This window comes from Neophocaena asiaeorientalis, unplaced genomic scaffold, assembly GCF_003031525.2.
Source record: "Neophocaena asiaeorientalis asiaeorientalis breed wild unplaced genomic scaffold, Neophocaena_asiaeorientalis_V1.1 scaffold476, whole genome shotgun sequence".
NCBI lineage: Eukaryota > Metazoa > Chordata > Mammalia > Artiodactyla > Phocoenidae > Neophocaena > Neophocaena asiaeorientalis.
Window position 1 is genome coordinate 6,228,833 of NW_020172178.1, and position 15,614 is coordinate 6,244,446.

The 15,614-nt window shown below is 44.9% G+C and overlaps 1 protein-coding gene across 1 annotated transcript in view; it reads left to right on the forward strand.

The window, feature by feature from the left end:
* Positions 1-15,614, forward strand: part of EVL (Enah/Vasp-like) — a 78,503-nt gene that overhangs the window by 10,125 nt on the left and 52,764 nt on the right. The window contains exon 2 of the mRNA XM_024757995.1: positions 5,106-5,274. Coding sequence (XP_024613763.1) covers positions 5,106-5,274 — 169 coding nt within the window. The remainder of the gene's footprint in view (positions 1-5,105; positions 5,275-15,614) is intronic.

Below are 15,614 nucleotides of genomic sequence, written 5' to 3' on the forward strand. Positions count from 1 at the left end.
GTGTTTGCTGTTTTTCTTTTTACGTGAGAGATTTCAGCAGGGATTCAGTAGTGGTCTCTGACGTATAGCCTAGAGGAGTTAACTGCTGAACCAGTGACAAGACACTGACTGCTGACCCGGGGCTGGGCTTATGGGCAGAGCTCAGCACGAACGCATGGCTGTCTGAGGGGGGCCCTGAGGTCAGACTAGCCTTGTACAGATGAGGAAACTGAGGCCCAGAGGATGCCATCTTCCTCCTCTAAGGTCCTGACAAAAGAGCTGTCCCAGCTTTGTTAGTGTATGTCTCACCTGCCACTGGGAGGGAAGTTACAGACTTGAATATTTTGCTGGGCCCACAAATACCCATACAAAAACCCAAAATGAGACTGGAATTGGACTGCTAGCTCTGAAAGAGCCTTCTCCTGGGAGAGAAACTGCTTGTACCTGCAGCTCAGAGCAGCCTGTTAGGTCCCAGGGGCAAAAGTCCATCAGCCTGGCAGTTCAGCACCACGTGGAACAAACCAAACGGCATATTGGACTGATTCCCACTAGTCAGTGGTGGTTTGCTCACGTGAAGGCAGCCTGTCCTAGATGAGCCCTCAGGAGGACCAGCTTTGGCGCAAGTTGTATAGGGCCAGGGCTGGGGGGAGGGGGGGTAGCAATAGTCCTTTTCAGTTTAGTAAAGGGAATTTTGTATGTATGTGTTTAAAAAATAGTTCAGTCGTTCTAGTATTTGTCTACCAAGTTAACTTTCCTCAAAAAACTGATTTAGACAAATGAAGTGTCTGGTGCCTGTGAAATAACGCGTGTAGTATAGAGTTTGCATATTCATCCCAATGGAGGTGTCGAGAAGGCAGTGAATATATGGCGCTCAGAGGCACTGTCTAGGCTGGAGAGGAATCAAGAGTTTATTAAAACAAAACACAAGAAAAAATTTTCATAACTAGGTGTGGTGATGGATGTTAACTAGACTTACTGTGGTGATCATTTTGCAATATATATATAAATATTGAATCATTGTGTTATACACCTGAAACTAATATAATGTTACACGTCAATTATATCTCAGTAAAAATAAAAAATAATAAAATGCTGACTCCTGCAAAGCAAAACAAAAATCCCGAAGGGATAATAAGACGAATCTTAAGTAAACACGTATTTTCTTGCACTTAGGGTTTGTTAGTGGTAATAAAATAAGCAGAGATAGACAAGCACTAGTCAAATGGGAACAAAAATAGGGCTTTTTGATTAACCACAAGTTCAATTTGAACCTAAACTGCTAAAAAAACCCAAAAAAAAAACACAAAAAGGGAACCTGTGGCTATGATTACAATTTTTAAAAAGTGGTTGATGTTGAAGCACCTAGCAGGGGCAAGCACAGTGGTGGGTCCATTGCTGTATCATGTCCGTTGAACAGCCCCAAGAGGTGTATGTGGTGCCCCAGGTAGGCTCTGCACGCAGTGCGCTGTCCTTGCCTCGCTGGCTGCTGGCCGCCCCCGCCCAGAATCCCACATCCCCTTCCTGAACCCGCCTGGGGTTGAGAGCTCTTCAGCTTTAAACCCACACCGCGGTTTCTTCAGAAAGTCTCCCCTGTTCCCTCAGTCCCTCCAGGCTGAGGAAGGTGTGTAATTATTTGTCTTATTTCCTGAGTAGCTGTGAGCAGAGACTGTCATATGCATCTCTGCATCACTAAATGTTTTTTGACTCACTGGCATCTGTGCTTGTCAGACGAAGGCAAGAGTATCATACCCAGATCCTAAGAGAACATGTGACAGGTGGTGACTCACTGGGGTGGCACAGGGGCCTGTAGCTGTGTTGTATGAATGGTGGATGGCAGAGCCAAGGTGCTCCTTCAGTTGTCCACTAGACTGGCAGAGCTGTTCAGAGCCCCTTTGTACCTCTGGAGGGCGGGGAGTGGGCTGACCCTCAGGACAAGGACAACTCAGACCATTTCACAACAAACAGGCTGCCTTGGAGAGCAGAGTTCCCCGTTGCCAGCAGTTCCATTCAGAGGCTCTGCGTGCTCTTTGGGCTGCTTTAGGAGGCGTGCTGTGTTGAGCAGGAGAGGGGCTAGGTCCTCTCCAGAGCTCTCTTCACAGGGAGCAGTCATCAGGCCCCTGCTGTCTGCCGGGTTCTGGAGATAGTGGAGAATGAGACCCCTGTGTCCCTGCCCTCGGGGAGCCTGCACCGTGCAGGCTGTGTTACTTTGGGTCTTCCAAAAGCAGACACCAAGTCCCCCAGGACGGTTAGATTCCAGAGATTTATCGGAAGGTCAGTGAAGGATGGAGGGAGTGGAGAGGCCCAGAGAGCCGCAGGCCAAGATGCAGGTCTGACGTCTGCAGAAGGAGAAGGGGTGAGAAGGACTGAGGAGGAAGCGTCTCGGCCCACAGCACAGTTCTGAGAGAATCTGGGCCTGGCTGATGAGTTTCCCCTGGGGAGGAGCCCTGCGTGGGCCAGCCATCCCTGCCACCACTGAGTCGTTGGCGGACAGTGGCCCAGAGAACGTGGCCTCTGTGCAGACGTGGTGGGCGTCCAGAGGGCAGCAGCTGGGACCACTGGTCAGCTCTGCTCCAGAACAGGCTCGTGTGAAGGTGATCAGAAGGGCGGCACTCCACGGCCTTCGCACGGGGACTCTACCACACGGTTCCTTCCTGGCTTGCTCCCCCAGAGGCATCTCAAGGGCTTCTGTGTCACGTGCCAGTGAGCGCTACGCCTGGGATTTTGGCTCAGATCCCTCTGACTTGATCGAGTCTGTGCTTTGTTACCTAGCACTGTGCTGTGTCTCAGGATCTCTCCCAGCTCCTGAGCCGGCATTCAGAGCACACACCTACTTGCCCACTGTCACCATGAGCGCCTAAGTGCGTGAGCAGCAGTAAGTGACACAGCTTAGCCCAGAACTTGATTAGTAATTAGTTCACGTTGGTGTGGGACTCTGACTTGATCTGAACCAAGGTCTGTCTAATTCTGTGTACAGTTTACTCTGATTCCTACCTTCGACTTCAGGAGGACAGGGCCCCAAAGACTCAGCTAGGGGAGCGGCAACTCCTCCTAATATTCTCGTAGAAGATACATGGTTTCGGGCTCCAGAGCTCAGAGAAGGCGTCGCATAGTGCTGTGTTTGGTTTTCCTTTTGTTCTTCTTTTTTCTCCCCGCCAGTATGATATGGCTGTCTTCTGGGGAAGCCCATGCCTGCTCGGCTCATCACTGGTTTCCCCTTAATTATTTGTTGAATGAATAATGGATTATGAGAAAAAAGATGTAGCACAATTGCACAACAAAACCCACATAATTCACTCCCAGTACACGTGTCCACAGAAGGAGCCTCAGCACAGGGCGTGGACGGCTGGCGTCCAGTGTACCCCAGACTCCTGCACCCTCGGGCAGAGCTGAGGGGCCAGCAGAAGGATTGAGATGGAGCAGCGTAGGCCTGGAGCGGGTCTGAGAGCGCCGGCACGTGAGGTCGTTAGCCAGACAGCCATCAAATGTACGTAGGGATTCGTGTAACGTGAGGTGAGGGGATATGTACGGACAGGTTTGTGTGTGCACATACCCAGAATTGTTGCTAAGGTGGTGACCATCGGTATGTGTCTCCTCCGCCGTCTTGGAGTCGTAGGGGAGCCGGGTCCCGGGGAAGCTCAGCCCACGAGAGCCCTCAGGCAGGCTGCCTAGGCCAAGCTGAGGTTTCCAGGTCCCTGAGGGCCAGTCTTCTGAAAACCATCGTTTTGTCACCTGGTGACCGCTGGGACTGGAGAGAGAACTTCTCCGAGTATTTGGTTTCCCTGCCCTCTTAGATGTGGTGAAGGGAACGGACTGTGACTTCTCCTGACTGCTTGGTCTCATCATCATGGTTATCACAATTACACTTTCACTTCTTTATAACTTGGCGCCGACTTGCTGGGCTCTAACTTTCCGTTTCTAATTCTTCAGCCTCCCTTTCCGCTAACAGCCACTCCTCGCTGCTGTTGGTGTGCCTACCTTTGAAAACCACGTCTTACCTTTTTTTGTTGTTTTGCGGTATGCGGGCCTCTCACTGTTGTGGCCTCTCCCGTTGCGGAGCACAGGCTCCGGACGCGCAGGCTCAGCGGCCATGGCTCACGGGCCCAGCTGCTCCGTGACACGCGGGATCTTCCCGGACCGGGGCACGAACCCGCGTCGCCTGCATCGGCAGGCAGACTCCCAACCACTGCGCCACCAGGGAAGCCCATCTTACCTTTTTAATTGGGGGATTCTAATACACTAGAGACTGAGAAAGTAAATGTTTAAGATTATTAGGCTTATATGTAAATGAAGAGGCCGGTGGGCTCTGGGAGACGTGCCCTGCGTGCTGTGGCGGGAGTTGCAGTGTGCTGACTTCAGTCATGACTATCTTCTCTCTCCGGGTGCTTCTTTTGCTTCTTCCCTGGTTTTCTGTCACATGCTGAACAGGGGAGTTTGCTTGGAAATGTCTCCATTGAAGCAGGATGGGCCATCTGTTCATTTTGATTTTCATCACTGTGTTCTTTAGAAGATCACCTAATCATGTTATTGTCTACATAGCATGTGTGAAGCCGCCCTGCTGTGCTATCATAAATGGAGCATTTTGTTGGGTGTTGTGGAGAATATTATCTATATCATGTATTCTGGAGTCAGACAGAACAGGTTGGAAATCCCAGATAAAGTCGCTGAGTCCCTATGTGAATTTGTATAAATCTTTCCAAGTCTCTGAGCCACTCTCTTGTCATCTACAAAATGGGGGAAATAAACGGCTGCTTCATAAGTTGCGAAGCTTACGTGCTTTAGTGCATTGTCTTATTCAACACCGTGCCTGGAACATCGTGGCCAGTTGGCAAATTATAGCTGTAATTCCTTTCTAATTCAAGCACCTTTTCCCCTGAAAGTGAAGCTGGGAGTCTCTTCCATGCTATCAAAAACTTTGGCATAGAACCTCCTGTCCACTCCCCCTGGTCTTTGGAGAGTCAAAACTTATCACCGCACAGAGCGGCCCTTCCACAGACAGTTGGAAGCTCTGGCAACTAGGAAGTTCCTTTGTGTCAAGCGGCAGTTGGCCTCTGTTTCAGAAAAGGACAAAGCCAGCATCCATCCCTTGTAACTGAGGCTGATGCTTAACGTTTTCTCTTGGTCTGCAGCGAACAGAGTATCTGCCAAGCCCGGGCTTCCGTGATGGTCTACGATGACACCAGTAAGAAGTGGGTACCAATCAAACCTGGCCAGCAGGGATTCAGCCGGATCAACATCTACCACAACACTGCCAGCAACACCTTCAGAGTCGTTGGAGTCAAGCTTCAGGATCAGCAGGTGAGTGCTGGGGTGACAGGCCGTCCCCAATACTCACACACGACTCACACACACCACACATACACAAAATCTCACACATACCTTACTTCACACACACACACCTCGCACACAACTCACACCACACACACACACACAAAACCTCAGACACACCTCACTTCACACACACACACCTCACACACACACACACACGACTCACACACACCACACATACACAAAATCTCACACACACCTCACTTCACACACACACCCACACACACACACACACACACACACACACACTGGTGAAAAATGGTCAGAGAACAACAAGGTCACGATTTAGAGTCAGAGGTCTGGGTTCAGTGTCTGGCTCTGTATTCTCATACTCCAAGGTGTAAGACCTTGAGCAAACTATCTTTTCTGAACTTCATTTTTCACAGCTGTCTTACACAGGCAGTAATCCACACCCTGCCTACCTCACTGTGTTATTGTCATATTAGAATATAAATAATAGATGTGAAACAGCTTTGAAAAATATATTGTACAAATGTGTTAGTATTATTCTCTGCCTGCGTACCCATAAGTAATATAGCTGTGAAGATTTTGGGTCCACCAACCCCCTGAGTCTTACTTTGGGGGGAATATCAAGATGATTTAAAGAATCTGGGATCATTCTCCTCCATAATAGTACATCCTGGAAAAATCCGATGAGATAGTTTGTGAGTGTACCTGGTAAGTACCTGTGCCAATAAATACAAGGTAAGTCCACCTATGTCCGGGGTAGTTGTGTACAAATAACTCAGACAGAGTGATCTGACGTGTCGTGGACTGAAACAGAGACGTGGAGAAAGGGCTCGTGTGGCTTCACCACAGTGACTTTGTTAGGGCTTCAGGCTCTCCCTCCAGCTCTCTTCTTAGAGATGGACAAGGACATTTTTCAGCAGTGAAATCGACAGATCTGTAGTTCAGCATTTATGAACACCTCTGCCCTAAATAGGCAGCCCTTGTCAGTCAGCCCTTGGCTGAGTTGAGCAGCAGGTTTGCTGCTATCTTTGCAAGAATCATCGTGTTCACAAATAGGAAAGAGAACAGAAACTGAGGACTCTGTTTTTAGTGTGTTGCCTATTGAATGGGTTTCTGCTTTTGCCAAAATAGTCCTATTAGATTTCAGATTCTTGTGGCTAAAAGGGACCTCCTCACTTCAGAACCCCTGATCAAAGGTGGTCCTTCTGACCTGGAACTCTGGGTACCTTCAGGGGCATCCCTGTCCCTTGTTGATGAACCTTACGGATAGGCAGGTTATTCTAAAAACCTTCTAGAAGCTGCTTCCCTGTTCTTCTAGTTCACTGATTCTGGCTCTGCCTTTTAGAGGCACATTCCACCATATGCTGCAGGATTTATAACACCTTTAGCCCCAACTATAGCGACAACCAAAAACATCTCACACATTTCCCTGACAGCCAGGGCACTTCCACCCTGGTACTCGCCTTTGACATAAGGCCCATTATCTCAGGCAGTTCCTGAATCATAGTGGGTGTTCCCTAAGTGGCTGCTTTTATTATGACAGGTTTTCCATTCTCTTCATGCCTCTTGGTTGCCCTGCAGGGCACACTAGGAAGATACCATGGTGTGTGGGAACCAACGTGAACCTGGTTCTCGGAAGCCTCAGCTTCCTTCAGAGGAAAGCACGTGTTGGGGCTCGTTTGGGAGGAGACCTTTCCTGCGTTCAGGGAGGGACTGGCAGCCGTCCTCAGTGATCTCCTGGGGAAACTCAGAGAGACTCTGTTACCTCAAACTTAGAGATCTTCTGGGACCTGATGGAGAAGTTACCAACATAGCCTTCCAGCTGGAATTACACGTTCATCAGACAGGCTCCTGGAACATGGTTGCAACTCTGCCCAGGTGGGTGGGACACATTAGCCAGGAACACAAAAGAGATTCTCAGTAAACCAAGGTATTAGAGAAAGTGGCAGGAAACCTGGTCCATAATAACTTTTATGGACCCAGGAGAAAATATGGATTTTCACAGGTCTGATTTCCAGTCAGTATGGATTACAAGGTCAAACATCTTAAGAGAGACAGAGATTCCTGGTCTTATAACCAGAGGGGGATATCTTACATGTTCAGTGCTCTCTGTGGCTTACAGAGCACTCTTCATGTTTATTATTTCAGTCCCCCAGTAACCCCATGAGGATAATGGTATAAGAATTGTCTCCCCCGTTTTGCTAATAGGTGGACATAAAATCAGGTGATCATTTGTGGGGAAAAGGACTGGTAAGTTATAGTATCATTAGCCAGGGTCTAACCTGAATCTCACATCAAAGGTGAAGAAACCAAAAGATGTTTAGTTGAGAAGGAGTTATGGCCACTAAAAATGTTAGTGGCTCTCAGGCTGAATTAATAGAAGTAGAGGCCCAGAAGGAGGGATTTTATAGTCGTGCTCTGCTCTGCACTGGTTGTACTTTCCCGTGAATGTTGGGACCAAATCTGAGTGCCGTAAATGGAATCTGTAAGGAGGAGGGCGTCGAAACTGGTGAGAGGTCTGAAAGCAGCATTAATATGTGGAACAGTTGAAGAAGTAGCAAGAGATACTTACTTGCAGGAGAGAAAAACTGAAAGGGGCATGGCCACAGTTTTCAAATCTCTGAAGAGCTCCTTCTCCACGTGGAGGAGAAATCTTACTTTTTCTGTGAAGCCCTGAGAGCAGAACTAGGAATACTGCATGGATACTACGATGGAGAGGACTGAAACTCCATAAAAGGAAGAGCTTTCTTAGAAGCACACTACGGAAGAGGGACTCTGTTGCTTTGTGAGCCCACGAGCAAGCAGGCCATTTGGTAAGCATCCTGGGAAGAACGTCCCATCACTGGGTGGACATTTGGATGAGACCACAGAGGCCTTTGCCAACCTGTAGTTCCTGGGAGTTTTAGACCCAGGTGAACATGTGGGTCAGGAAGACCATTCCCCACCATCAGCTTTTTCTGTAAAGGGCTTTTGACTATTCTTACTCAGAAGCCTCAGAAACCTGTTAGACAGTATTTGGAGTTACAAGGTCTTCCTTGAAGAGAACCGGAAAACACTCCCACTCATTCCTACACTTCCCAAAATAAAACATGTGCAAACATTGTTAATTGTGGGCTCTTACACAAGAAGTGTGACCTTTTAAAATAAGTTGTACTACAATGAGGTACCGCCTCACACTGGTCACAGTGGCCATCATCAAAAAATCTACAAACAATAAATGCTGGAGAGGGTGTGGAGAAAAGGGAACCCTCTTGCACTGTTGGTGGGAATGTAAATTTATACAGCCACTATGGAGAACAGTATAGAGGTTCCTTAAAAAACTAAAAATAGAACTACCATATGACCCAGCAATCCCACTACTGGGCATATACCCTGAGAAAACCATAATTCACAAAGAGTCATGTACCACAGTGTTCATTGCAGCACTATTTACAATAGCCAGGACATGGAAGCAATCTAAGTGTCCATCGACAGATGAATGGATAAAGAAGATGTGGCACATATATACAATGGAATATTACTCAGCCATGAAAAGAACGAAATTGAGTTATTTGTAGTGAGGTGGATGGACCTAGAGACTGTCATACAGAATGAAATAAGTCAGAGAAAAACAAATACCATACGCTAACACATATATATGGAATCTAAAAAAAAGTTTCTGAAGAACCTAGGGGCAGGACAGGAATAAAGACGCAAACGTAGAGAATGGACTTGATATAGGGAGGGGGAAGGGTAAGCTGGGACGAAGTGAGAGAGTGGCATGGACATATATACACTACCAAATGTAAAATAGATAGCTAGTGGGAAGTAGCCACATAGCACAGGGAGATCAGCTTGGTGCTTTGTATCCACCTAGAGGGGTATGATAGGGAGGGTGGGAGGGAGACGCAAGAGGGAAGAGATACGGGGATATATGTATACATATAGCTGATTTGCTTTGTTATACAGCAGCAACTAGCATAACATTGTAAAGCAATTATACTCCAATAAAGATGTTAAAAAATAAAATAAAATAAGTTTTATTCTTCAGCACTTGTCTAGATTAGTCCTACCAAAGCTTGGAGAATTAGTTTTAATATAAAGCTGATAAGGACACAGGTTGAAAGTGATAGAGTGGAAAAAAGATGAACCTTAACAGACACTAACCAAAGAAAATGGTGTGACTATATTAATATTACACAAAGTAGACTTTAAGGCAAGAATTATTAGTGAAGATAAAGGACCTTTTTAATGATAAAAGAGTCAACTGAAAAGGATGCCTAAATTTGTAGGCATCTAATATATCTTCAAAATATATAAAGCAAAAATGGACAGATCTAAAGGGAGAAATAAAGGAATCCAGAAGCCTGGTCGGAGATTCTGATCATACCTGCAAGAGACTGGAATAAGTAGACGTAGAAAATTTGAAGAGCGTTATTAACCAACTTGACGTAATTTACATTTATAGAAACTACAGGCAGCCACAGTAGAACATACAGTCTTCTCAAGTGTACATTGAGCATGTAACAGAACAGACTACATGCTAGGCCACGAAGCCAATCTCAACAAATTTAAAAGGATTAAAATCATACAGAGTTTTTCTTAGACCACAGAGGAATTAAGCCAGAAATCAGTAATAGAAGGATAACTAGAAAATCTTCAAATGTTTAGAAATTAAGCAGTATACTACTAAATAACCCATAGGACCAAAAAAAAAAGAGTCACAATGTAAAACTAGAAAATGTTTTGAACAGAACAATAGTGAAACTGCAGTGTAGCAAAGCTTGTGGGATGCAACTAAAGCATGGCATATAGATAAATGTATAGCTAGAAATGCATAGTTTAGAAAAAGAATGATTGAAAGTCAGTGACCTAAGCTTCTATCTCAAGAAGCTAGAAAAAAACAAACCAACAAAAGTAGAAGGAAAAATTAAAAGCAAAACCAAAAATCTAATGAAATAGAAAGCAGATACACAATAGAGAAGAGCAAAATGTTGTAGTTTTTTTTGAAAAAAAGTCTAGATAGACCCACATATATATGGTCACTTGATTTATGACAAAGCCCCGTTGCACTCAATGGGCTAAAGATGGTCTTTTCAACAAATGATTCCAGAACAATCAGATATCATTATGAAAAAAAAAAAAACGTTACCCCTAGTTCACACTATACCCCCAAATTAATTAAAAATCAACCTAAATATGCAAAGTAAATCAATAAAGTGTCTAGAAGCAAATTCAGGAAAATATCTTCATTATATTGAGGGGAAAATACAGGAAAATATCTTTATGATCTTGAACGGGACACACAAAGCATTAACTGTAAAAGAAAAAAAATTAAGTTGGACTTCTTTAAATTTAAGGAGTTTTCTTTGTTAAAAGGCCCCATTAAAAAAAAAAAATAAAGGCCCCATTAAGAGAGTGAAAGGGCAAGCTACAAACAGGGAGAATATACATACGTACACACACACATACGTACATACATACATACATACATATGGGCAGGGAGAAAGAGAGGGAGAGAAATGAATATGACAAAGGATTCATATGAAGAATATATACAGAACTCCTACAAATCAAAAAGAAAAAAACAGACAACCTCTTAAAAATGAGCAAAATGACTGGGACAGGAGTTTCACAAAAGAGAAAAGAGCAGTGGGACAGAAGACATGGCCAGTGAGCACGTGAAGGTTGCTCTACATCATTACTCATAAGGGAAATACAAACAAAAACGGCAATCAGAGTACTGCACGCACACCAGAAAGGCTAAAATTTAAAGGACTAAAGGCTAAAATTAAAAGGATGCCAAATGTTGGTGAGGATGCAGAGCAGCTGGAGTTCCTGTTACTGCTGGCGGAGGTGTCAATCAATACAGCCTGTTTGAAAAATGGTTTGCCAGAACCTAGTAAAACTCAGTATACACCTACTCTTGGGTACCTACCCAAGAGAAATGAGTGTCTGTGTCCACTGAAAGACCTATATGAAAATATCCACAGCAGTTTTATTCCTAATACCCAACAGTTAGAAACTATGAGAATGTCCATCAACAGGAGAATGGATAGGTTATTTATGGTATATCAAAAAATGGAATGTTATGTAGCAATCAGAAAAAAACTATATACTTATAAATGCAGTGACGCAGGTGAATCTCATAGATATTGTATTGAGTGAAAGAACACAGAAACAAAAGTGAACATACCATATGAATCCACTTCTGTGTAGTTCAAGAACAGGCGAAAGTAACTGATGGTGATACTCAGAAACGTGGACATCTCTGGGGAGGAGTGTATTAAATGAAGCTGATCCACACCCCTAAGTGGACTTGCAGTAATGCACATGCTCTAAGGAGAGTAAAGGGAATGGAACCATTGAGTAGGTACAGAGATTTTTAACTATCAGCTCGTAAGTTCTGTCTGTCAGTTAATGAACACTGACCACCTCCCGAGACGGTCAAGTGACAAATAGGCCATGTGTCATCTGCACATATGTCCAAAACACATTGCATGGACTCTCCTTTTTTAGAAGGCAGTTTAGAAGTTTCAGAGTAGATCTTTTCAAACAAAATATAAATGTTTAAATGGTCATGTCCATTGATCCAGAAATTCTGCTCATAGAAATGTTCACACAGGCATGCACAAGGATGTTCAGTCCAGCGTTATTTATAATATTTTCATTTTACATATGAAGAAGCTAATGCCAGTAGCTTTTCCAAGTTTATTCAGCTGCAAAGTAATAAGGCCAGAATTTTAATCCTGAATCGTTTGACTCAAAACCCTCTGCTCCGTCCTTGTACCTAGTACGGTAGTTGTGTTCGGAGCAGTCGTAGACCCTTGTGGGCTATGTCTGGCTAGCAGACACAGCACTCGGTGAGCAGCCTTTATAACTCTATGCTCTAGGTGTAGATGGATCAGAAATGGTAACCCAAGAGCTGCAGTTGGAGGACAGGCCAGCCATGTGCAGCAAAGAACCCAGAGAACTTCTGGAACAGCTTTATCACACTCTCCTAATCCAATAGCCGAAAATCTCTAAAAGTAGAGAATCGATTTCTGAGGCTCTTTAGAGGTTAGAGCTAGGACCAGAGAAAGAATTATGGGAAGAAAGATTGCAGCTCGTTATGCTGGCAGTCAGAAGCAGCACAAAGTCCTAGGCTACAGGCTTGGATTCTAAATTCAGTTCTACCATTACTTACCTTGTAACCTTGGGCAAATCACTTACTCTCCCTGGGCCTCAGTCTTCCCAACTGTAGAAAGGGAGGATTGAGTTAGACATTCTGTCTGGTCTCTGAGTTCCTTACGCCACACTGTTTCTAGATTCTGGGTAGGCATCCACCTCCCCCAGTTCCCGCTCCCTCTAAGTCCCCCTCCAAGAACATAGCCAACCAGAGATTTCAAATCTTAGGATTCTAAATCTCACTTCCCCAGATCATCCTCTCAAGTACCTGGAAAGATATGTGATACATTGAAGAGTCTTCTTTTATCTTGCTTCCGTATCCCTCAACCATTCTTGATATGATGTGGTTTCCAGACCCCCGTCCATTTGAAACACGTCCCTCTGGCTTGCTCTAGTTTGTCAATGTCCACTAAAAGTGCAGCACCAAAACCACGCAAACACAGACCTTCTGGTATAGACTTAACCAGGGCAGAAAGGAAGAGGGTCTTATCTCCCTCATTCTGGTCACCGTACCGCTATCATTGTGCCCTCTCCTCTGAAGAGCTGTGTTAACCGCAAGTCACTGTGCTTCTTATTATGCATGTAGCCGCAAAACCTCCAGCCCTTTTTCTGATGATCTAGAGCTAAACCCAGAGAGAGAGAACCACCGAGGAACCTGGGTATAGATGTTGGCCAAAACTGCAGTGTCAGTATGTAACAACTAAGTTAAGAAACTGTTGTGTTTCTTTAGCTAATTTAGTACACGTGCTTCTCTCCCTCCGTCTCTCTCACTTGCTCACTCTTTTTTCACTATAGGACAATCCAAACCTACCTTCCACCTGGCTGAGACTTGGGGGAAAAGCTCTTGTGGATATTGCCCGTACTTGCTATCCTCTGGCCTTTATCCAACAGCACAGCAGGATGGAGCAGTAAATCAGAGTTCTCATCTTAGTGCCCCAGCCAGCACACAGGGTGTCTTGGCCATGTCCCCTTGCGTCTCCGAATCTTTTCCTGAGCTCTCCTTCCTGACCGGGGTGGGGGGGACAATAGACTGAGTTATCTCCAATTCGGGTCACAAAACCCTAGAGCCTCAAAGCCAGAGGAGATCCGAGAAATCATCTTGTACCTCTCCTAAAGCAGAATCTTTCCATTGTATCACTAACAGCAGGCCATCCAGCCTTATCTAGACTCTGCTTGCATATTTCCATCTCTGAGGACCTTAATATTTCTCAGTTAACACTTGCTGGCAACCTGTGTGCTAGCAGCTGTGTTAAGTGGTTTCATAGGCATAATTTCTCCCCCGCCCTTCCCTAACTGGCAACCATCAATCTGTTCTCTGTATCCATGAGCTTTTTTTTTTTTTTTTTAAGATTCCACATACAAGATAGATCATACGGTTTTTGTCTTTCTCTGTCTGACTTCTTTCCCTTAGCATAATGCCCTTGAGATCCATCCATGTTGTCACAGATGGCTAGATTTCATTCCTTTTTATGGCTGAGTAATATTCCATTGTGTATATACCACAGTTTCTTAATCTGTTCATACATCAATGGACACTTAGGTTATTTCCATATCTTGGCTGTTGTAAATAATGCTGCCGTGAACATGGGGGTGCATATATGTTTCTGATTGAGTGTTTATATTTTCTTCGGGTAAATACCCAAAAGTGGAATTGCAGGATCATGTGATAGTTCTATTTTTAACTTTAAGGAACCTCTATACTGTTTTCTGTAGTGGCTGCACCAATTTGCATTCCCACTGACAGTGCACAAGGGTTCCTTTTTCTCCATATCCTTGCCAGCACTTTATTTCTTGTCTTTTTGATAACAGCCGTTCGGACACGTGTGAGATGATATCTCCTTGTGGTTTTGACTTGCATTTCCCTGATCATTAGTAACGTTGAGCATCTTTTCTTGTACCTGTTAGCCATCTGTATGTCTGCTTTAGATAAATATCTATTCGGATCTTCTGCCCATTTCTTAATTGGATTGTTTCTTTGCTATTGAGCAATACAAGTTCTTTATATATTTTAGATATTAGTCCCTTATGAGATATATGTTTTGCAAACACTTTCTCCCATTCAGTAGATTGCCTTTTCATTCTGTTGATGGCTTTCTTTGCTATACAGAAGCTTTTTAGTTTGATGTAGTCCCACTTGTTTATTTTTGCTTTTGTCACTTTTGTTTTTGGTATCAGATTCAAAAAATCATCACCAAGGCCTATGTCAAGGAGCTTACTACTTATATTTTCTTCTAGGGGCTTTATGGTTTCAGGTCACAAGTATGTGGAGATTAAACAACATGCTACGGAAGTGGGTTGAAGGAGAGATCAAAAGAGAAATTTAAAAAGTACCTGGAGACAGGGCTTCCCTGGTGGCGCAGTGGTTGAGAGTCCACCTGCCGATGCAGGGGACATGGGTTCGTGCCCCGGTCCAGGAAGATCCCACGTGCCGCAGAGCGGCTGGGCCCATGAGCCATGGCCGCTGAGCCTGTGCGTCCGGAGCCTGTGCTCCGCAATGGGAGAGGCCACAACAGTGAGAGGCCCGCATACCGCAAAAAAAAAAGTACCTGGAGACAAATGAAAATGGAAGTATAACATAACAGAATTTGTGGGATGTAGCAAAAGCAGTTCTGCATTCTACTGCTAAGTTCATAGCAGTCAGTGCCTAGCTCAAGAAACAAAAGTCACAAACAACCTAACTTTATGCCCCAGGGAACTGGAAAAAGATTAACAAAAGAAGCCCAAAGTTAGTAGAAGGAAGGAAATGACAAAGATGAGAGCAGAAATCAATGAAATAGGACTTCCCTGGTGGCACAGTGGTTAAGAATCCACCTGCCAGTGCAGGGAACACAGGTTCGAGCCCTGATCCGGGAAGATCCCGCATGCCGCGGAACAACAAAGCCTGTGCGCCACAACTACTGAGCCTGAACTCTAGAGCCCACAAGCCACAACTGCTGAGCTCACGTGCCCCAACTACTGAAGCCCGCGCTCCACCACAAGAGAAGCCACCGCAGTGAGAAGCCTGCGCATTGCAATGAAGAGTAGCCCCTGCTCGCCACAACTAGAGAAAGCCCACACGCAGCAGCGAAGACCCAACGCAGCCAAGAAAGAAAGGAAGGAGGGAGGGAGGGGAGGGAGGAAAGGAAGGAAGGAAGGAGGTGATCATTTTAAAAAAGAAGAAGAAATCAGTGAAATAGAGACTAAAAAGACAATAG